The 21,218-nt window shown below is 50.9% G+C and overlaps 10 protein-coding genes across 10 annotated transcripts; 3 read left to right on the plus strand and 7 right to left on the minus strand.

Annotated features, from left to right (window-relative positions):
* The first annotated feature begins 314 nt into the window (after positions 1-314).
* BDZ99DRAFT_418285 (uncharacterized protein) lies at positions 315-2,591 on the plus strand. Its single transcript, XM_033716849.1, has 4 exons — positions 315-921; positions 980-1,057; positions 1,117-2,367; positions 2,419-2,591. Exons 1-4 carry the CDS (start codon positions 570-572, stop codon positions 2,490-2,492), a joined length of 1,755 nt encoding a protein of 584 aa, XP_033575798.1. The 5' UTR covers positions 315-569; the 3' UTR covers positions 2,493-2,591.
* Positions 2,592-3,910: 1,319 nt separating this feature from the next.
* BDZ99DRAFT_521311 (uncharacterized protein) lies at positions 3,911-4,597 on the plus strand (the record flags this gene model as incomplete). The annotated part of the gene is made up of 1 exon (XM_033725614.1): positions 3,911-4,597. One exon carries the CDS (start codon positions 3,911-3,913, stop codon positions 4,595-4,597), a length of 687 nt encoding a protein of 228 aa, XP_033575799.1.
* Positions 4,598-5,894: 1,297 nt separating this feature from the next.
* On the plus strand, positions 5,895-7,643 carry BDZ99DRAFT_499218 (uncharacterized protein; the record flags this gene model as incomplete). Its single annotated transcript, XM_033723640.1, has 3 exons — positions 5,895-6,215; positions 6,369-6,737; positions 6,781-7,643. 3 exons carry the CDS (start codon positions 5,895-5,897, stop codon positions 7,282-7,284), a joined length of 1,194 nt encoding a protein of 397 aa, XP_033575800.1. The 3' UTR covers positions 7,285-7,643.
* Positions 7,644-8,537: 894 nt separating this feature from the next.
* BDZ99DRAFT_521313 (uncharacterized protein) lies at positions 8,538-9,529 on the minus strand (the record flags this gene model as incomplete). The annotated part of the gene is made up of 3 exons (XM_033725615.1): positions 8,538-8,735; positions 8,796-9,230; positions 9,383-9,529. 3 exons carry the CDS (start codon positions 9,527-9,529, stop codon positions 8,538-8,540), a joined length of 780 nt encoding a protein of 259 aa, XP_033575801.1.
* Positions 9,530-10,174: 645 nt separating this feature from the next.
* On the minus strand, positions 10,175-10,895 carry BDZ99DRAFT_477347 (uncharacterized protein; the record flags this gene model as incomplete). Its single annotated transcript, XM_033722111.1, has 4 exons — positions 10,175-10,462; positions 10,495-10,583; positions 10,645-10,782; positions 10,835-10,895. The coding sequence occupies 4 exons, from the start codon at positions 10,893-10,895 to the stop codon at positions 10,175-10,177; spliced, it is 576 nt and encodes a 191-aa protein (XP_033575802.1).
* Positions 10,896-11,515: 620 nt separating this feature from the next.
* On the minus strand, positions 11,516-12,718 carry BDZ99DRAFT_477348 (uncharacterized protein; the record flags this gene model as incomplete). The annotated part of the gene is made up of 2 exons (XM_033722112.1): positions 11,516-12,292; positions 12,344-12,718. The coding sequence occupies 2 exons, from the start codon at positions 12,716-12,718 to the stop codon at positions 11,516-11,518; spliced, it is 1,152 nt and encodes a 383-aa protein (XP_033575803.1).
* Positions 12,719-13,141: 423 nt separating this feature from the next.
* Positions 13,142-14,474, minus strand: BDZ99DRAFT_521316 (uncharacterized protein; the record flags this gene model as incomplete). Its single annotated transcript, XM_033725616.1, has 2 exons — positions 13,142-13,999; positions 14,055-14,474. The coding sequence occupies 2 exons, from the start codon at positions 14,472-14,474 to the stop codon at positions 13,142-13,144; spliced, it is 1,278 nt and encodes a 425-aa protein (XP_033575804.1).
* Positions 14,475-15,425: 951 nt separating this feature from the next.
* On the minus strand, positions 15,426-17,248 carry BDZ99DRAFT_463705 (uncharacterized protein). Its single transcript, XM_033720129.1, has 2 exons — positions 15,980-17,248; positions 15,426-15,789 (listed from the first exon to the last, which is right to left on the minus strand). The coding sequence occupies exons 1-2, from the start codon at positions 17,212-17,214 to the stop codon at positions 15,618-15,620; spliced, it is 1,407 nt and encodes a 468-aa protein (XP_033575805.1). The 5' UTR covers positions 17,215-17,248; the 3' UTR covers positions 15,426-15,617.
* A 183-nt stretch (positions 17,249-17,431) lies between these two features.
* On the minus strand, positions 17,432-18,774 carry BDZ99DRAFT_509310 (NAD(P)-binding protein). The gene is made up of 2 exons (XM_033724394.1): positions 18,148-18,774; positions 17,432-18,091 (listed from the first exon to the last, which is right to left on the minus strand). The coding sequence occupies exons 1-2, from the start codon at positions 18,447-18,449 to the stop codon at positions 17,515-17,517; spliced, it is 879 nt and encodes a 292-aa protein (XP_033575806.1). The 5' UTR covers positions 18,450-18,774; the 3' UTR covers positions 17,432-17,514.
* A 641-nt stretch (positions 18,775-19,415) lies between these two features.
* BDZ99DRAFT_499221 (uncharacterized protein) lies at positions 19,416-20,993 on the minus strand (the record flags this gene model as incomplete). Its single annotated transcript, XM_033723641.1, has 2 exons — positions 19,416-20,804; positions 20,843-20,993. 2 exons carry the CDS (start codon positions 20,991-20,993, stop codon positions 19,531-19,533), a joined length of 1,425 nt encoding a protein of 474 aa, XP_033575807.1. The 3' UTR covers positions 19,416-19,530.
* Between the last annotated feature and the right edge of the window lie 225 nt (positions 20,994-21,218).

Genomic DNA, 21,218 nt, shown 5'->3' on the forward strand with positions numbered 1-21,218 from the left:
CTACTCTCTCTGCCCTGCTCGCTTTTCTGCTAAGCGCAGAAAGGGCCGCATCACGTGATGCTACTCTCTGTGGTTCTCGGTTCTCGCAAGCTACACTTCCCGCCGTCCCGGTCTTTGGAACCCACCGCTGCTACTGTAGTATCCGGCATATCTCTCGTGGGTGGAGACGGCGACGCTTCTCGTTGGCATCGCCGTGTCTTTCCCTCGTGCTGTTCGTTACCCCGTACTTAGCCGGCTATCGCGTGCTGAATGTCTTTGTGGCGTTTGCGGGCAACTCCCCGATAAGGAAGGTCGAATAAGCCGGATGGTCCCGGGCCTGTTATCAATTACGTGGTCGGGTGGTATGATCAACGAGATTGGTCGACCCCAGGGATAAAGCTTCGACTCGTTCCATCCCGCGAAACAAGCTTCCTTTCCAGAGACAAGCTTCAAAGTGGCTGCCTCCCAAGAGCCTAGCTTCGACCGGTATCACGTAGTCAAAGCTTGTCAAGTTGCAGTGGAGATATTAATCGTCTGCCCGTCTCTCGAGAAACCACCTTCACCCTCTATCCTGCCTTCAACAAGACACAATGGCCGAAAAACAGGAGCCCATCGATACCCCGCCTTACTCCGAACAGACGGGGTCGAGCACGGCGATCAAACCGCAATATCGCAAGCCGCACGATTCGGCCGTCACGTTCGAAGAGTATCACTATTATGCGCTCAGAACAAGAGAAGAAGAAGATGCTTCCGAAGCTCCAAAAGCCAATTGGAAGGAGATCGTGCTCCGCAAGAAGAACCCGCACCCTCTCGGAGGCGCCAATCCCGCGCTGCAGACTGCTCATGAATCCACGGTGCAAGAAGCCTCAGAGCATCTTCATATATCGGATGAGGAGTGGACAAATGCGAGTCGCGCATTTAGAACGGCGTCAGGAGGGGCTTGTGAGTGAAGCTATCACCATCGGAAAATAGTCCATCCTGGGCTAATGTTCTTGCAAAGGTTTCTACTTGATCACCACAGATGTCTTGGGGCCCTATGGAGTAGGATTTGCGATGGGTACTCTAGGCTGGGGACCAGGTAGGCGACATGCTCATGGTTATGAAACCCTTAGAATGGTCGTCGCTAATTGTGCACAGGCATTGCTCTATACACCGTCTTTGGTTTCATGGCCGGCTACTCCGGTTATCTCATCTGGAAGGTCTTCCTGGGCATCGACAGTTACGAATTTCCAGCGAGGAACTACGGAGACCTTGGGTTCAGAACCTGGGGCACAATAGCTCGACATGTGACCAATGTCATGCAGGCGATCGGATTACTCCTGCTCCTCGGTCAGGTTACCATTCAATTCGGCGAAAACATCTCTCAGGTGTCCAAGTTCAAGCTGTGCTACGTTGTTTGCCCAGTCATCTTCATCGCCGTCGGCTTTATGCTGTCACAGATCCGAACCCTCAAAGCCTACGGATTGATAGCAAACTTCGCAGTATGGCTAAACTTGTTGGTCATCTTCATCACCATGGGTGTAATCGCAAACTCGCCTCCAAATTTCGCGATCTCTGTATTAGGTTCAGCTGGTAGCGCCGTGGATCCCGAGAGTATCGCACCAGACGACCAGGGAAATTACCCCTCAATTATTCACTATGCTGGTATGCCTACAAACTCATTGGTCGGATCAATTAATGGCTTGTTGTCCGGCGTACTGGCATATTCTGGCGCCCAACTTTTCGTGGAATTTTTGGCCGAGATGAGACGGCCTCGCGACTTTCTCAAAGCAATGTGGGGGGCGCAGCTCTTCATATACACCGTCTATCTCGTATATGGATGCTTTGTCTATCACTACCAAGGCCAGTACAGCTTCCAGCCGAGCTACCAAGGTGTTAGCCCCTACGGATGGCAGACTGCTGGCAACATGATCTCCCTGATCGCCGCCCTCATTGCTGCTGGGCTCTACGGCAACATCGGCGTCAAAGTTCTTTACAACAATGTCCTCATAGACATTTTCCATGTGCCGTCCCTCACTACCAAGCGTGGGAAATTCTTCTACGCTGCCATAGTTCCGGTTTGGTGGGCCATTGCGTTTGTAATTGCCGGAGCCATACCGGACTATTTCGGTTTCGTCGCCATCATCTCTTCGTCCATGTTGCTGAACCTAACATATACGATGCCTCCGTTCTTTGTTCTGGGATACGACATACAGAGACACGCCATCCAAGGCGATGGTTTCGACCCCGTGACAGGGCACGTAATGAGAGAAGAGACTACCGTCGGGCGGTTAATACGCGGCTTCACCAGCGGTGGCAAATTCCAAGTTGCCATGAACATATGGCATGTGCTGTACTTTTTGTGTTCGTTGTCTATGTGTGGCTTGGGCATGTATGCCGCCATTGTTGGTGAGTAGTTTGTGTTTGCTGTTTTCACAACGTGCTAATATGTTGCAACAGGTATGATCGACGCATTCAAGGTCCATCAGTTGAACACGTTCTCCTGCCGGTCACCACTCAACTTGAACGCTTAGAAGTAGAACACTAGATGTTTTTTCCATCTATCTACGCTCGCTAATGCTTTTGATACTCCAATTTGAGAGAATGGAGGGAGGTCAGTTTCAGTGGGGGAGGAAGACATACCTTTGTAGAGTTTCAACGCAGTTTTGTACGAAGTCATATCTATTTTCTAACCGCTTATGTATCACGAAGTTCGTACTTCAGTAAATTGATATAGGACAGCTGTGCACTACACACTAAGTAGTATACTTCTTTACTGGACTCGACTGAGACCTTCGAGACGTACAAAACAAGGGCTTATCTTTCGCGCCGTCATGTGATCTTCCCAACTCGGCTAGGCTGGGGGCCAACGTCGCATCCGCATCTCTCCGCCCGGAGACTTCGACTTTAACGGCGTCCACTTCGTACGAACATCAGTAAGCTCAAAAAAAGCAAAGAGCTTGCCACTATCATCATCCGATGTCAATGTGGCCCTTCTAAGCACGGCCCGGATGCCGTCAAACCCGACAGTTTAGATCGCACCACATGTGCAGGCTCGCCGTACGAGTCTTTAGATCCTCAGAAAAACGAGACCAGAATTTAGTAGAGATATATGAATCCGACGAAGACAGCAGCAAAATTGAAAGGGAACCTCATAACTTTATCTCTGGATGGCAATTCAAAATATCCCAAGCTTCAGCCCCTTGCCATGAACGTGTTTCGCGATTCCTGGAACGCCGTCAGGCAGCTTCGTTACGTTTGGCTGCTGGCGTCCGCTGTTATCTCTTCCTAGGTCTTGCCAATCTTCATCCACGATGAGGTAATTGTAGCCGGTGTCTTTTAGACCGGTTGAAACGAGGTCTGCGGTTGTTTGTAGCGTCGATTGGTCGAAGTCTGTTTCGAAGGTATTCTAGCTGCGGCATTCGGCGTCAGTGGGATAGGATGAAGCATGTGGGAACTCTAGACCTGTTCCAGCCCATCTGGGGGGTTAGAGCTGCTATTGCGTGCACCATGCCCACCCGTAATAGGGCTACGTTATGGAGTTGAGTATTCGCATGAACTGCTGAAAAATCACGTGACGGAGCGAGGTAGGTACATTTTTGTTTCTTTCTTACCTCCAAATGTCTTCACTTTTATTCGTAGCTGTAAAGCGTACCTGCAGCATATTGTGACTCACCCCGCGTAATGCTGCAGGGGCAGAGAATATGGGAGATGAACATTCGAAGCGGAGGAAGTCTCGAGCCTCCCCTGAGTTATCCAGGGTAGCTCTATAGATGCAATTAAACAAATCCGGGGAGCAACTGCTAGGCTTTTGGAGAGAGATTACGTAAACAGAAGAAAGTATGCATAGGAGCATAGCGTCTGCGGGTTCGTCTGATTCTCGGTATACCTATTCATTTCTCAAGTATCTTCTCTCTACCAAGTCCGCCTTCATCGTCAGACTCTCAGCACCATGAAGCTCACCTCATCCTTCTTCTTTCTACCATATGTGCTCACTGGTGTCTCTGCAAGGGACCCCTTGAGCTGTGTTCCAAACCCACCAGGCCTCTACACCGCCCTCAGGAGTGACCGCACTTCTAGACCTCGTCAAATCTCGACCAGAGCTCAGTCAACTAGCATCTACGCTTCATGTAACAGCTGGTATATCCATCCCATCATGCAATCTTTCCATTTCCCTACTACGAGTGTGCAAGAGGGCATAGGTCCTCCGGAGGACGCAGACGCATTGAGAGACATAAAAAAAACCTTACAGCAGAGTGTTGACGCATTCTTTACCCTCGACAACAACGCAGATTCTGATTTCCCAATATGTAACCTCGAAGAAGCGTCCTCAGCTCTCCAAAAATTTGCAGACATTCCAGCTAGCCCGCAAATCCCGCAGAAATTAATTTACATTGTTCCTAGCCACAGCATCACTCCAGATCTTTCTCCATGGCCAAAACAACAAGGCTTACCCAGCATGGGATGTACCGAATTACACCTCCGACATGGCTTTCGCTACAAAAGTCTCTCGCCAGACTCCGACGGGATCTACGCAGGTCTTAACGAATCCTACAAACGTCCCAATCGTGAAAAGATAGGCGACTTTTTGAAGCCCATTCGGATCAAATTTCTTGAGGCTTTATGCTCGAACGCTTGATGTGCAGTTTTGTCTGCTAATATGGTGCACGAGCATAGGTATGATGGGTCAAATGACAGCCCAGATAACGCCGGTAAGCGCTTTACCTCTCAGATCGGAGCAGTAACGACTGACTATGTGAAAGAAGTATATGGGATAAGTACGAATTTGACGCGGATGTTCGATGTTGATGGTCTAAGGGATTGGTCTCAATACGCCGGTCGACTCTTCTTCTATAGTGCACCCCGAACCATTCGTCCGAATGCCGGATGCGGAGTACGGGACCAACCAGTGCAACGAAAATGTTCTGGAGTGTACCGACTTTTGGATCGTTACAGTAAGTTTTACGTCTTTCAATCTTGACTTCTGCAACTAACGATGCATAGGTAATCATCGTTGTCCCCAAAGCGAATTTAACACGGCTGTTGCTGAAAAGATTCGTCTCTCGGCCACCGTTCATTAGGTGGCCTCCTCTACGTCCGCCACCACCGGAAACAATTTTCGAACTTACGGACCTTTTCAATAATCACATCGCCCGCTGCCGTTCTAATCTGTCTTATCAAGAGAGTTGCGCAAATCTCGCTTCCGTGCGTTCCACGATAATGGTAGACACATACGTACATGAACACCACATCAGAGCGCATGAAAGCGATTACACAGGACAGTCTCACTACAGTCTCTCGGAAAAATTGCGATGAAAATCGTTGAAGCCAGCCTTTTGCTAAGAGATCTGAGTCTTCTAAAGACTTTGACGCAACGACAAAGCTGTGGTTTGTCAGGTAAAGCACTAGCTCTAATCGGCGCCGCTGTCCCAGAGATTGGTTTCCTCTCATTCGAGACACTGTAAGCTATCAAGTCATTTAGATTGGACCTTAGTGAAGCAATCAATACTCACGATAGCCGTAGATTAGATAACAGCCTTTCCGCAATCCAGAAACCACATGCAAGGTTCGAGGCAATGACGCAACTTCTCCCGAATAATGGCTCCACAAAGACGCGTGTTGCCAGCGAGTGCGAGTGGTCACATCCCTTGCTCGCATTTGTTACTTCACAAATGACTTCCGCCCTCAAGGCTTCAGACTCCCTCCTGACATACCAGGACGGGAGAGCTTGCGGCGAGCTATTGGTGATACTCAACAAACCCAAGTACTGCCAAAACGAAAATGAAAGGACATCTGACTTTTGGTCCATGATCCAGGGTTACACTAGCAGCACTCCCTTTATCATCTCGTTCATGGCCACCATCATGAAGGGTTATCGCTGAGGTCAAATATCCAGCGAGTGCACTAAATCAGTCTCGTCGAGTCTCGGTTCGAAAATGATCACGCCAGAAAACTGCTATATGCTCAGCCTGTGCGACGACATGGGCTGCGGTTACTCCTGCGTGCCGCGCTATGAGAGCCCCTTAGGACCCCAGCGGTACGGCTGGGACCGGCAGCGCCATTGCTCGATCACATATACACCGCCAATAATTACACCTCGTACCAGTGAACTCAGTATTGCCCTCGATATGCTTCTCGAGTTTGAATTAGAAGTAGGCTCGTTGATGATCGACCGCATCCGAGCGACCATCAGTGAAAGTCCAAACGAGAGCACCATTTTGAGAGAGCTGGTACCCTTCTTCAAGGACGCTATCAAAGTACTGAAGCGGCATGCCCGTCTTGAAGATTCATCATATCAAAGCTTCTACCAAGATGTCCTGGCTCGTCTTGTCTCAAAATACGTTGGGAAAGAACCTTTTCAAGCCCCGGGATCGAGAGGATCCACAGAGACATGAACTGCATGGCAAAAGCGCTCAGACGAAATCAAGACTGTCATTGATGACATGGATCAACCGTCTTTGCGTACGCTGCTTAGAGATAGCTATATCACGATCACGCAGTTACAAGGCACCTGTCTATCGGAGGAGGAGCGAGAGGAACGTGCAGAAGAGGAGGCCGAGCGCATCAAGAATGCCCAGGAGCTCCAAGTTGAGCAAGAAGCCAGGCGTGTTCGACTAGCTCAGGAGCTCCGAGCTGAGGAAGAGGTCCTGGCCAGACGTATTCAACTACCACAGGAAAAGCGAGCAAAAGAAGATGCGGAACGCCATATTCGTGATCGCCAAGCCGAGGGGGAACGACAAAGACAGAGAGCAGAGCGTGCTAGACACATGAGGGAAGCAGTACGAGTAGAGCGAAAGGTCATGGAGCAACGCGCGCGCGAAGCGGCAGAACAGCGATAGCAAGAAAGAGAGAGACAAAGAGCGGATCGCCGCAGGAAAGAGCAGGAACACCTCAAAAGAGCCAATGAATTCCACACCAACAAGAATTGCCAGGCCACATGCCCTTGCGCAGCAGAGGAACGGCGGCAGAGACAAGAGTCGGAGCGCCGTAGAGAAGAACAAGAGCGCATCAAGAAAGCCAACGAACTCCGGACCGAGCAAAAACGCCAGGTCATATGTCGCTGTGTGGCAGAAGGCCACCCACAGAGACAACAAGCGGAGAACCGTAGACGCGTTTTACAGGCGTATGAGCAGCATCATTGTCAACCACAACAAATCTTTGGGCCGCAAGACGAACAATGGAGGCGAGAGGATGCGGAGCGTACGAAAAGACCTTCTATGGCAGAAATATCAAAAGCAATCAACGCTAATTGCACGCAAGCCAGACAACGGAAGCTGGAATCACATGCCAGACTACGGAAACAAGAAGCGGAGAAAAGGGGTTTGAGAAAACGAAAAGCAAGCCAGATGGAGAATGGAGTCGGCGTTATTGATCTGACTAGGCATAGATGAGGCGATGAGATTCGATGGTGCTGAACTGCGCAATGCTGCAAATAATATTGCTAACTCAGCATGGGTCTGCAAGAACTTCCGGTGTTTCCAGAATCCAGTCGCCAGGGTGCTTTCAAGCCCGAGATTTTGCATTGAATAAGCATTATTACCGCCCTAGGCTTAGGAATCAGACGTTAGATGGCAAGATGCTGCAGAATTACGGTAATTGTGATGTCGTTTGCTAGCTTAGGAACAGCTTCAGAGCACCCCCGGGCCTTCAATTAGTCGGTCAAATTCGTGATTTCGTATCTAGCTAGCATGTCTCTGTTTCCACTGTTCAGATCGCACCGAGATTAGCAATCATATTGCTATTCTGTAAGGGATATTGAGTGGCTTCCGGTACCTCTTGTGTATTTCCGGGCTTCTGATTTAGCATTGGAGATTTGTTACATCACACACACGCTCGATATCAATGGTCCGCAGGGACCCCACTACCATACGGCGGTGGTCAAATTTGATGTGCTAGCGATGTGATTTCAAGGCCTTCATCAATCATGTCTCCACGCGATTGACTGTGTATTCCCAGGGTCCTAATTTAGCATCGGAGGTTTGTTACATCTTACCTACGTTCTTTTTCAATGGCCCAGAGTGCCCCCAGAGTCGCGCGAGAATGGTTAAAGATCATGCGCTAGCGATGCGATTTCAAGACGATTCATCTTGACTTCAAGCGTATCTCCAGGGTTTCGATTCAGTGTCAATGGTTTATTACATCTCACCTTCCCTCGATACTAATAGTCCGGAGGGACCCCATGGTCGTGCCAGGATGGTCAAAGATCATGCGCCGGCTACACGGTTTCAAGACGGTTCAGCATGCCTTCAACCATATTTCCAGAGTTCTAATTCAGCGTCTAAGGTTTATGACATTTTACCTTCGCTCGACGTCGATGCTCCAGAGGGCCTTGGGAGTTGTACGATAATAGTCAAAGGCCATGCGGTTGCGATGCGATTCAAACACTGTTCATCACGTCTTCACGAGATGGAGTACAGGTTGAGACGTCTCATTTCTTCTTTGTATTTCATCTATACTGATGTTCTATCGTCTTCATCTCCGCAAACCGTCTACCCCCTCCACCGTCCTAATTTCCCCTTTTTTTGTTCTGATGCCACGCATACACCACACTTGCACCACACTAGGCAACCTCTCCCGCCCTAGTCTAGTGCCATTCTCTCGAACGTCTTTTCGGCCTCCCGAAGCTTCTTTGCCGCCTCTTCCTCCTCCAAGGTTCCTTTCACACGTACTTCGCCCTCTTCGGAACCCTCCTGGTACTCGACCCCTTCGTCCCCGTAGGATAAGCCCTCGCCAACGTCCATACCATCACCGCCACCGCCAGTAGCCCGCTGCTTGCTCTTATTGATAGTGTATTAGCCCGCACCACCCGCCTCCAACCGCCTCGCTGCCCCAAACACCTTCTGGCCGCTCTTGTCCCAAGAGGCGCTCTTATCCTTGCTAGACTTTGAAGGTGGTGATTGCTTGGTCACACCTCGTCCACGCTTCGGGCTCGTGAGATTTTTTCGGCCCTTTCCGGTTCCTGGGGATGTATGTAGGCCCCTCATAGCCTTAGGTTCCGTAGGAGTTGGGGGGGGGGGGGGGGTATTACGCTGGCTGCTGAAGAGATACAAGAGGTCCGGTCGAGCTGGGAGAACGACGAGGTCGCCACGGTCATCGTGCTTGCTCATCAGGATGCGTATGACCGCCGCGTCGACGTTGTCCAGGCATGGGATGATTGTGCCGTCGACGGCGAGGTAGACGACCATACAGACGCGGCCACCAAGACCGGAGGCTTCAGCAAAGGGGTTGAGGTTATACTTCTCCAACAGAAGTTCGGGCCAGCTCGTCGGGCCCTGCAGAATTGAAGGGTCGCTCGCGTTGTTGCGACGTTCTCAGAGACGATAAGCGAAGCCTGGGGACAGAGAGGCAGTAGTGGAGACGTTGCCAGTCTGCCCATATGAGTATTTGGTAGGTTGATTGAGGTAGAGTGGCAGTGTGTACATACATTGATGACCTTGCAGTTGGGAGCGCATTGCTCGGGCTGCTTGGTGAAAACCCAGTGTCCACACACGAGCTTATGGAGCTTCATGGCAGGTTGGTGCCGGAGTCGATTTTCATCAGGATGAGTCTCGGTGCTGTCAAGAAGAACCATGGTTTCCCATTTTCCATCCTTTTTCTTAGTGACCATACGGTTCTTTATGGACTCGTAGTTGATGCGAGACTGCGCACCTAGCACGGTCTGCGAGGCCGTAGCAGGGCTCTGATTGGCACCGAGCAACGATGCCATCTTCAACTGTCTGCCAGTAGTCTTGATGATAGGCGAAAGGGAGAGAAAGGGGCAGAGTCAGAAGATGTAGTCACAGCACAAGAAGGGAAAAGGTTGGATTGAAGGAGGTGTATGTTCATGAGAGAAAATCAGCTCTGCTAGGGGCGATATTAAGTCTATGAAAAAATGCTAGGTTCCTAGTGTGGGCCGAAGGTATAGGTACGCTCAAACGAAAATTTGGTGAATAGTATGAATAGAGATCAATCATTCAACAGAATCGCCGCAACAGTGAGAAAGCCAAGGAAGTACGTTTCTATAGATAGACTCAAAAGGTGTTAACCTGTAGAGGGAGGGTTTGAAGAGGTATAAAGGACTCAGGAGTAGAGCAAGTCCTCTACTCTAGTTGATTTTGCATAAAATTACCGGACTATTATAGAAGAAAACAACAACAAGCAATCATCCTGCTCTCTCTTCCATCTTTCCGCTTTCCGAACGTCTACACCACCCAGCCTCTCCCACTCTAACCCAGTGTCATCTTATCAAGCGCCTCTTATCAAGCGCCTCTTGGGCTTCTCTCAGCTTCTTCTGCTTTTCCTCTTCTTCGGCAGTCCCGACGGCTCTCAACTCCCCCTCCTCGGACCCCTGGCGGTAGTCCACACCCTCGTCCCCATATGGCAGACCTTCTCCCATCTCCGTATCACTACCACCATAACTGCCAGTCGCCCTTCCCACACCACCAGCCGCCGCACTCAAAGCAGTTTGTCCGGACGGTCTGGCCCTCAGAGCAGCCATCCCTCTACGAGCTTTGCTGTTCTTGTTCTGTAGGTTTCGAAGCATGTTGCTACCCATACCGGAGTTCCTAGGTCCGGTAGGCACGCCCTTAATGACGCTGTGGCCACGTCTTGGGCTGAGGACGGGATCTTTCGGACGCCTGGAGGCTCTGGGGGACGTATGCTATGCTCTCATAGCGCGGGGTGCCGTAGGAACGCCCGAGAGCGCACCCTGAGCTGTCATAGCGCTAGGGCCTGTGGGGGCGTTTGGGGGGGCTGTCGTGCCTGCCGTGGCTGCAGGGCCTGTGGGAGCATTGGGCGGAGCGTTGGAAGCAGACGCAGTGGGGGCTCCTGGAGGGGCCGTCGCGCCTGTTACATGGATAAGTGTCTGTATAGTGTGTAGTTCATGATGATTGTTTACCCTGGGCGGTTTGCTGAGCTCCTGAGGCCGGCTGGTTGGGTCCACCGAGGGAGGAAGACATGGTAACGTTTCGTGAGAGTTTTGATAGTGAACGATGGGTATGTGGGAGCAAAAGAGCCAGAAAAAGCAGTCGAGGCACGGGGAGGAAGAAGATTTGACTGACTGAGGCTGTTGTTGATGAGAAGAGGTCAGCTCTGCCGTGGCGACTTTAAGTTTATCCAAAAAGACTAAGGTCCGATTGTGCGCCGAGGGTACACGTGGGCTCACGTGGAGCTGTTGGCAACCGGTGAATGCTAATCGCAAAACATTCCCGCCACTGTGATGGGTCCAAAACTAAGAGTACCGTACTGGGTCATAAGTTTGGGGACCCGCATATACCACCACACGGGTTATACTCTTGATCACTCGACACTACCGTCAGGAGTAGCCTAGCTAGCATGTAGCCGGCTAGCTAGAAGGCTGCCCAAATCCCACTGTATCGGCATTGGCATTGTATTGGGATTCTGAAAGCCCATATGAGTACCCCAAGCAGTAGTAAGAGAGTGCCCAAACATATGTCGCAGGACTGTAGAAGACAACCTCCCCCGTACAAGCTTAAAGAGGCCAGTTCATATAAAGAAACAGTTTGAGAAGTATAAAGTGTTTGAATTCATCGGCGTGGTGGGTCCCAATAGCACTACCCTACTTCAGTGCCATATCGCGGAACTTCTGCTGGGCCTCCTCCAGCTTCTTCTGCTCTTCCAACTCCTTCCGCTTGTTCTCACTAGCCATCTTCAGCTGCTCACGCTTCTTGCGGCGAGCGTTCTTCTCCTTTGGTGAGAGAAGGCCACCGGCACGCATCTCGCCCTCCTCTGATCCCTCTTCGTACGTGATCGCCTCGTCACCATAGTCCAATGATGGGCTCGCCATGTCCATCGCGTTCTTGTCCGCTCTCTGCTTGCCTTTGCCCTTCTCTCCAGCTTCTTGAGCACGTTTCGCCTCCGCTGCTTCCTGCCTATCAGTCTTCGCTTTCTCTCGACGGCGACGGTTGCGATCGCGAGTAGCCCGCGAGCCGCCACCAGGCGCGTTGGCGCTAGGTTGCGTGGGAACCATGTCCCAGTTGAATCCAGTCGAGTCAATGCCAGTCGGGGCACGACTAACTGCAGCAGGTCCATACTCCAAGTCGGCACGCTGGAGGAGACGGACGCGATCTGTCCAAAGAATCCGGATAAGCGCCGCGTCGATAGGTTCGATGGCCGGGATAATGGTCCCATCTCTCGCTAGGTAAGCAATGTGACAGGTTCGGAGACCAGCGAGAGGACCAGACTGGGTGCCGGGATCGTAGTTGTGCTCCAGCAATAGGTCGGTCCAGTTCTTGCCTGGCTCACGGAGAGCGAGATCGTTAGACTGTGCCGCGCGTACGCAAATCTGGCACCCGAAGTCCGGTGGCTGGACGTTTACGGGAAGGGGATTGACATTCTATTGTTGTTGAAGTGAGTCTGAATATGTATTGCCGTTTACTACACGTACTTGCATGGCCAAACGGTTTGGCGCGCAATCAGTAGCCGAAGGCGTGAATATGAAGTGGGTGCACTTCAAGACGTGAAGCTTCGAATGGGAGTTTTTGCAGCGACGATTTTCTTTGGAGGGGTTGACAGCTGGAGTGACGGAGGCGGAAGAGGAGGCGACATCGGCCGACATAGAAGTTGTAGAAGGAGACTGAGTGGGAAGGGTCCTCTCGTACTTCTCCCAGAATCTACCAACTTCCAAGAAAGCCGTCACGCCGCGGTGGTTCAATTTTGCTTCAAGCGCAAGGATCTCAGAAGGATGGGATCCAGGCGCCATGGTAGCAGGCGAAGCGGCAGATGGTGAGTTGAACTCGACGAAAGATGGGAAGGAAGCCATGATCAGCGTATATAGGCGGGGTTGACGGAGGATAGAAAGAGGAGAAGAAGGGAATGAAGTCTAAGGGTGTTACCAACGCGGATACGTGTTGACGAAGTGAACAAGGCCAAAGTCTAACGTGGTAACAAAATTCTGGGGAAAAGATTTTGCGGGCCGTGTAAAAGTACGGGCTCACCCGAAGATAAGCGAAGGAGGTGAATGCAATGCCAAGAGCTCAATGCAACATCTCTCATAAGCTGGTTGTGTATGGATTTATAGTAAGAGAAAGAGAATCAGAAGTCAAAATATATAGATAATGCAGTCTGGGTTGATTTCGTATAGAATTACCGCGCTTTATGCAGCGAAAGTGAATAGAGAAGCAAAGGAAGGACTACCACGAGACCAGAAGCTCAACTCACGCTCCCACTATCTATCCACCCGCCCCTACTCCAGGGCCATCTTATCCAAGCCCTCCTCAGCCTCCTGGAGTTTCTTCGCCGTCTCCTCATCATTCTCCATTACCTCGCCCTCTTCAGCCTCCTCCCTGCTTTTCGTAGAGACTTCGTCTGCCTGCTTTCTGTTGGCCCCCTCCTCAGCCTTCTGCCTCATCTTCGTCGCCTCCTGCGCTGCCTTCTTCCGTTCTTTTTCCAATTTCTGGCGTTCTCGTTTGTCGCGACGAGCTCTCGTCTCTTCCTCCGACCGGATACCAGCTACGGACGCCCCGAGTGCTTCTTCTCCGTAATCCAGTCCGACGTCAGCTGTAGAGCTCGACTCCCTTGCTTCTCCTCTGCCTCTGGTCGATTGCTGGCCTCTGCCCAATGGCTGGCCTCTACCCGAGGGCTGTCCTCGCTTCTCTCTGCCACCACGGTCTGCATTTCTCGCCTCCTGGACGATCTTCTTCTTGTCTGCTTTGCTCAGCTTGCCACCGCCAGGACCCTTCGGTACCTTACTGTAGTCAAATCCGGAGGCATCGACCCCAGATGGGCCTGGGAGGGCAGGCCTGAAATCAAGGTCCGGTCGCTGCTTGATCTTGAAGCGAAAGCTCATCAGAGCGCGAATCAGGGCCGAGTCGATCGGCTCCATGGCTGGAATTAACGTGCCGTCTTTCGCCATGAACACGATCTGGCAAGCTCGGAGGCCAGTGAGTGGACTAGAATCCCGCTCAAGATTATCTTCCAACAGCAGGTCAACCCAGTGGTTTCCAGGCTTACGGAGCGCGGGGTCTTTGGCCTGTGCTGCACGGAGGCACAGTTGACAGCCGAAATGCGGCCCTTGGATGCTGGCGGGAAGGGGAGTTGGGTGCTGCTAGTGTCAGTACTTGTTTCAGTGTCAGAGGTGAATGACACGCTATACATACCTGACCACCCAAGCAGTTCGGGGCACAAGCACTAACCGAGGAAGTCCAAATGTAATGGAGGCACTGCAAGCGGTGCATCTTCGAGAGATTTCCCTTGCACGTACGGTTCTCTTTAGTAGGGTCCATGGCGGGTGTAACAGGTGTTGGTGTTGCAGGAGAGGCATTCAATGCAGAAGTAGCGGAAGCAGACGGAGTCGCAGCGGAAACAGTAGGACCAGAAGTAGCCGAAGCCTTATCGCTGGGCAATACCTCTTCGTACTTGCCCCAGAACTTGCCAACTTGCATGAACGCAGTGACCGACTTGAAGTCCAGCCTGGCCTGGAGCTCGCGAATCTCTGAGGTAGGAGGGGCAGAGGGGGGCGGCGGCTGGTCGGCGGTGGTGGTCAAGTCATTGAAGTCGAAGCCGCTAAAAGAAGCCATGGAAGCCGTGTCAATCGCTATGCAAGATTATCTCAAAGAGAAGGTGGATGGAAGGCAGTGAGAAGCGTCAGACCCAGGTGAGTGATTCGTGGATGTTGGACTTTTGTTGGTGTTGTTAACGGGAAGAACGTTCTGCTACGGCAGCAAAAACAAGAAACTATGAAATAAGCTGACTTCTATGCGCCGAGGAAAGTGCTGAGTCACGTAGAAGCGGCTAGTGATGGTGAATGGTCTTGATTTTGCAGGAAAAGCGCCTATAACCCCACGCAACGTCTCTCATCGGCTGCCCCATAGCACCACTAAAGATAATGGGCTGAATGACATATAAGAGTCGTTTAAAAGGGGGATACCAAGAACATTCTACGCCATGGGTAGGATAGCATGAACGGGCTGCTTGTTGAAGCTGCTGATACTATCATGAAGAGTCCAGTCTTGCACTCTTAAATACCTTTTTCGTGGCCTAAAGGCCCTTCAAATTCGGGTGACACGCCTTGCTTGTCTTTGTGGATGACCAAGATCATATGGAGCGAGAAGCGAGATGAGCGTGATGTAGATTCAAGTTTGCCTAGCCATGAGACCGATCGAAGCCACTTTGATACCTTCACGAGGTCGGAAAAGGTCTGGCCATGACCGTGTAATTCGCGCTGCATGACATAGCTCTTCAAACCGGACGTGGTGTCGTTACCATAGGAAATAAGACTCTGAACGAGTGTGACACGATTGGGAATTTGTCTACCTACGTGACGGATCGAAGCCAGTCTAGTAGCTTCAAGAGGACTGGAAACACAGAACCAGACCTACGAGGTCCGTGTGCATGACGTGTATCTACCTCCATCAGAACAAAAATCGGCGGTGTCGGGTGCTGATTTTGCGATTGAGAGCAACTCTCGAGAGTGATTCAAGTCGATATGCATTTGTACATCAGTCACGCTCATATCGCTCAATTTCAAATCTGTAGAATCTGACATGCAGTCATGATTGGGTCAGGAGTTCTCTAACACATTACCTATAAGCGCAAAGCAGCCTAACACCACTACCCAATTTGCAGCCCCTTATTGATGTCCTTCTCAGAGTCGCCGTCAATCAGCCATGAAACTATGCAGTGCAACTACTTACCTTGAATCCATCGAGAAACCTCCGAACTCAATCGTCAAAGTTGAAAACATAGCTATTCATGATTTCGAACCGCTCTTCCGCTGTAGTCTTGTTCTTTGGGTCGCAGGTGCACCTGTTTCCGCAAAAGCACCCGTCGCGCGTAAGGATGGTTCGGATACCTTCAAAGTCGCAGGGAGTCGAGCAGTGGCATTTGGGAGGCCTATTCATACGTTAGCATCTTTGGCAACTCTATGTGTGCGTATCGGGCTTGTCTTCGATCGCTCTTGCAAGGTGCTGTCACCATACGAAGCGAACCGGCCGTCACAAGGAAAATATACAGCTGTAGCTTGAACTTTGAACCCGAACAGTTTATGTCGAGAACGGAAGAAGATCATAAGAACTATGCTTACCAGTGGTGGTTTTTCATGCGCATGTACTCCCTCAACCTGGAATCAACACTATGATGAACTCCGTTGCGCTCGTCATTCAAGATCTGGTCCCACTCGTTCTTGATGCTAGTCTTGATGTAGCCAGTGAGTTCAACCCGGGGAATATGTTGAATCCACTTCTTTGCCGCGGTTAGGATCCATTGTACCAATATCTTGTGGCATGACGTAGGTTGCTGAAGTACGTGTGCTGATCTCGCTGGAAACATCCGCCATAGATATGGGTCTGTCTGAATCCCGTGCTTGGTGCTCTGGAAATTGAGTTCTAGATGGCGGAGATTAGGCATGTGCTTTGTAGAAAGACATTGAGCAGCCGGGCGCCAGTTCGGTGAAAACTTTGGAGTCGGAAGCCCGAAGAAATACATGAAGTTCTCCATCATGAAATCGAGTTTAATGTGCGTGAAGGTAGAGAGATCTAACTTCATCGGTTCATCCGTGAAGTAAAACGTCCCAAACACGCCCGGGTCCAGGAATATCTTCCGACTGTTCATCCAGCCAATCTCAAATGATTCGTGGAACAACTGCTTGCTTGCTAGCATAAGGCCTATATTTGGTGGCTCTGCACTGGTCGGGTGGTCGTGATACGGTCTATCACGATGAAAGGTCATCCCTCCTGGTATACCTCGGCCCAACAAGCGAACGTCCTCCACCGACGGCTCATCATAGCCCCGGATATAGAGGGAGTCGTTGAAAGTAGGGTAAATGTCTCGGCCGATGGCGTATTCGTAGATCTGATTTCGTAACTCTCCGGGAAGATCAAGGAACCTGAACACTTTTGCTGTCATCTTCCACCACTCTTTTTGAATCTTATAGTTTCCAGGCTCATCGCTCTCAACATCCTGTTCGTTCATCCAGCTTTCCAACGAGATCCATTTCTCGGGGACGCCAACTAGAACATCACGGATTTGAACCTTCTCCGATTGCGACGTCCTCACGGCACAGGCGCCGAGCCAGACGCTATCGGCAGAGCGGATAGGATGGAAGCATGGTTTGACTCCAAGAGTGAACTGCTTGATTTGGAAACCCTTCAAGAGGGAAAGGGGAGTGGAGCCGGGGTTCGGCGTTGTGTTCGATGCCACACTAACGTCGAACAACCAGGCGCGAAAGCTCGTGCGTTGACATTTGTCGAGATGGGCCTTGATTGCCTCTGTGAATAAGCCATCATCCGAAGGGTCTGCAAGATCAGAGTTGCTCGACATGATAGTTATCCGGTAGTTGATGAAGATTGTGGGGGTAGAGATGCGGACATGGAGGAGGGTCCGTGAACGGTGGATGTTAGATGACCACGTGTGGTAAGGCGTGCCAAGGCTGTGTTCTGAATTGGGCCTAGCGTATTTCTTCTTTCACAGAAAACCTTGAGAAGAAACGAACTTTTTTTGAAAAGCTCGCTATCAGATCAGGCGGTGCACAATAGACGCTTTTCTTTGTTGTGTGTTGAATGTGCTACCACGCTGAAAGTTCTGGTATCAAAGTTCAGCGAAAAAAATATGTACCCAAGCTCACTCCCCCTTCGGATAATCGGTGCTGTACATTATGTCCTTCCATTCAGTCAACAAGGCTTCCGTGCTCTCGCATTTTCCTCGAATGATCTGGTCCCCATCGCTACCCAGCACCAACCTAATCGGAATCCCCTTCCCCTCCGCAACACCCGTCTCCGTCAACACATCGACAATTACCTTGGCTCCTTTCTTCACGTCGCCAGCCTGGTTATTGTTCACCGCATCCAGCATTTTTCTTACCTGCCCCACTGCGCTCTCTTCATACGCCGCCAGCTGCACACTTGATTTCACCCTCGCGCCCGGGTTCAAGAAATTAGTCCTGAAGTACCCGGGCTCAATCACGGTCACTTTGATGCCGAATGCCTCCACCTCTGCGCGGAGCGACTCGGTCAATCCCGAAACAGCCCACTTCGTCGCGGCGTATAGCCCGAACGCCGGCCCGCCGCCCCATGAGGCTATGCTTCCAAAGTTGGCGATCACGCTGCTGTGCTGGGCGCGGAGGTACGGGAGAAAGGCGCGAACGACGTTCAGAGTGCCAAACACATTCGTGTTAAACGTATCCTGGGATTCCTCAGGCCTGTATACGATGGTCAGAAGGGGGTTAGGGTGTGCTGGTGATGTGGAGGCACTTACGTGGTTTCCTCGATCGCGCCCTCGAGGATGTAACCCGCAGCATTGATCAGATGGGTGACGCGACCGTACTTGGCGTGAGCCTCAGCCGCCTTGCTCTTCAGTTCTTCGAGCGAGGCTGTCACGTCGAGGCTCATGACGTCTGCACCTGCGGCTTCGAGATCGGCAAGCTTCGCGGCATTGCGGGCGGTTGCGATGACTTTGTGGCCGCGGCTGAGGGCTTCGAGGGCGATGGCTTTGCCGAAGCCACTGGTGCTGCCAGTTATGAACCAGACGGAGTTCGAGGTGGAGACTGGAGTGGACATGATGGGGAGGTGCTTGAGGCGTTCGAGTGAGCCGAGCGGAGATTGAAAAATGAGACAGTTGTTTTGAGGATGATGATCGAGGCTCAGAAGCAAACGGAATATGTCGTATGCGAGATTGAAAGACAATAGAATGTAACTAGCTGTGATGAGAGAAAAGAAATTGGCCACGCTCGCTACTGTCAGCGTCTTTATATCCTCCACTTCAGCTCACGGTCTTAGAATTCTCGGCCGTATTGAAGCAAACGTGGCACTGCATTGCTGATGATCAGGGCGGACAGTCTTGGTTGCCGGACGAGAAAGTGTATTCTATCTCCGTTGCTGTCGGAGAACGGATAGAGCGTTGGAAAGAAAAGGAAGTAGGTAGTGACGAGGGGAAGGGATTAAGACGGACATAAGATGGAGCTAGTTCTATTCTAAGCCCGCCACTACATGCTAACACCGCTTTGTCATGGAGAAATCTCAAGCAGTATCCAATCTATTTTAACGCGATGTCGTGTAAACATGCCTTAATCGCGTTATAAGTAAATTGTAGGAATGCTAGGGCGCTCAATGGGATCTCGTTCCATAAGAGTGCAGGTTAGCCATTAGTCTAAAGAGGCACAGAGGATAGCGTCGATCCGACCCCTGCCTTTAGAAGAGGAGTTCCACGACGTCCTTCGTTCATCATGTAATTTTCTCCACGCCATCCCCCAACTCGCTCACTCCGCATCGTGGTTGGGCGCCGATTTTTCATGCTGTTTGCTGCTAACTGAAGTACCTCAGTATCCTTATACAGATCCGAACGAGTTAAGACGTTGTTAATTTGGATCGTGCGAAACCGTGCCGGGCCACCTCATACAACGATATCTGCCACTCAACAAGCACTTCAGCATACTGACTTCAGATCGACTAAGAACATATTTAGAATGCTTCACGCAGTTGTGTGGCCGAGTAATGCACATATTTTCGATGAGGTATTTCACCGAGGTGTGTTATTCCGTCCTATAGTAGAAGAAGAGTCTACTGATGAGCTAGATCGGGGTACTATCCAGTTGACCAGCATCTTCTCGCTCCATAATCCTTCCTATCTTTGGATATCTCATCAATGTCCCTCCTTCGATTCGATGTCGCCAGTCGGACAGAAGTGTAGATTCGCATCATTGCCTGGAGTTTCGATTTCAAAGCTGAAAGTAATCCCAGCAAGGATGGTCTTATCCAGTTTTGACTTGGGATCCCATAGCGTGTATCCGAAATTACAGTACGCCGCTAGGTAGAAGTCCCTCAGACCCGTAGGGTTTTCAGTGACTACATGGCGTAGGACACCGTTCACATCTCCATCCATGTTAGCCGAACTGTCGGTGACGCACACGCCCACCATCTCGAGACATCTGAGCGTTCCCAAGTGAGCCTGAAGCAGTGTGATCAAGTCCTTCTCCTGGATGCTGTAGAAACCTGTAAGACGCATCTGTATGAAGCTATTTTTGGTAGTCGTCAGGGCTGGCACAACTCGTCTCATGGTGCGTTCCTTGTGTCCGTCCGTCTCGGGTCTTGGGAATTTGATCTCAATATCGCGTATGGATGAAGTTGTCCCCAGCAAGTTCGACAGTGCGTTGGCATCGGCGGACTGGATGGTGACTCTGAGGGTGTGGAGGAACGACAAGGTACCGGGGAGATGTTCAAACAAGTTTCTTACTGAAGGCGCCTCGGGCGCTTGACGATAATAAAGACCCGCGGTCCTGATATCTTCTAGATGTTTTGCTAACCTAGCTAGTGCAGCAAAGACAACTGGAAGAACCTTGAAGCTGCGCTGATAACTCCACTCTTTGTAGATTCGACTCATGTGCTCGGCGCATTTGATGATCTCTGCATCTGAGGATCTACATAATGAATCGTTGTTGTTAGTAGCCAGTAAGAAGTCCGTCCAAATCTTCTTGAAGAGCGGTCGTTCTTTCGGAGTGATCCATCCTCGCAGATGAGTGCTTCTACGTCCGACGGGGTCGAATGTCTTTATCCTCACGTTCTTCTTCAATTGTGGGAGCGTCTGGAGGATAGTGGTGAGTTGATTGGCTCCACCGCCAGACTGATAGAGCTCTTCCTGATCTCTGGAACACTTGACGTACTTCTCGGCCACGGTGGAGAAGGAATCTTTATCTTGGGTCTTATGCGTGTACATCATCAGATCTCGAAAGACACAGGGGTTCGTCCCATAATTCTCATCGTCGTAATCATCTGGATGTATGGACGGTGCCAATTCATCGAAGCCGCCGGTGCCGAAGGTTATGGTGTTGATCCATCTCGAGAGGTTCGAATCGTTGGAAATATCGGCGAGATCATCCAAGTCGAATTGGATAAGGCGAAAGGTGAGATCGCCAATAACTTCCCAAACGATCGCCAGGTGCCATCCCGTAACCCACGAGAGACCTGCCGAATACTCAGAATATTACGACGAGACTTCTCCGTCAGCTGCGGCCATATGGGATACCCTGGCCCGGCGTCTTCTTCCTCCAAATGCTGCACGATCAATTCCTTGACTTCCAGAGCAATGTTATCGATGTTGCGAGCCATGATCGCACGCGCCGGGGGTGAGCCGACGTTAGATCCGAAGTGACAGAAGTTTGGTGTAGGAGGCGAGATTTGGAGGTGAGTTGAAATGGGAAAAGAGTGTAGCAAGCGCGCAAACGCGAGATTGCGTGGGGCCCGCCAATGCACGTGATTATAGAGGTCTGCTCACACTTGGGTACCACTGTCTAGATTGCCCCAAAGAGTCTAGTGGTGAGTCACAATCATCCT

Source organism: Mytilinidion resinicola (genome assembly GCF_010093595.1).
Source record: "Mytilinidion resinicola strain CBS 304.34 unplaced genomic scaffold BDZ99scaffold_11, whole genome shotgun sequence".
NCBI lineage: Eukaryota > Fungi > Ascomycota > Dothideomycetes > Mytilinidiales > Mytilinidiaceae > Mytilinidion > Mytilinidion resinicola.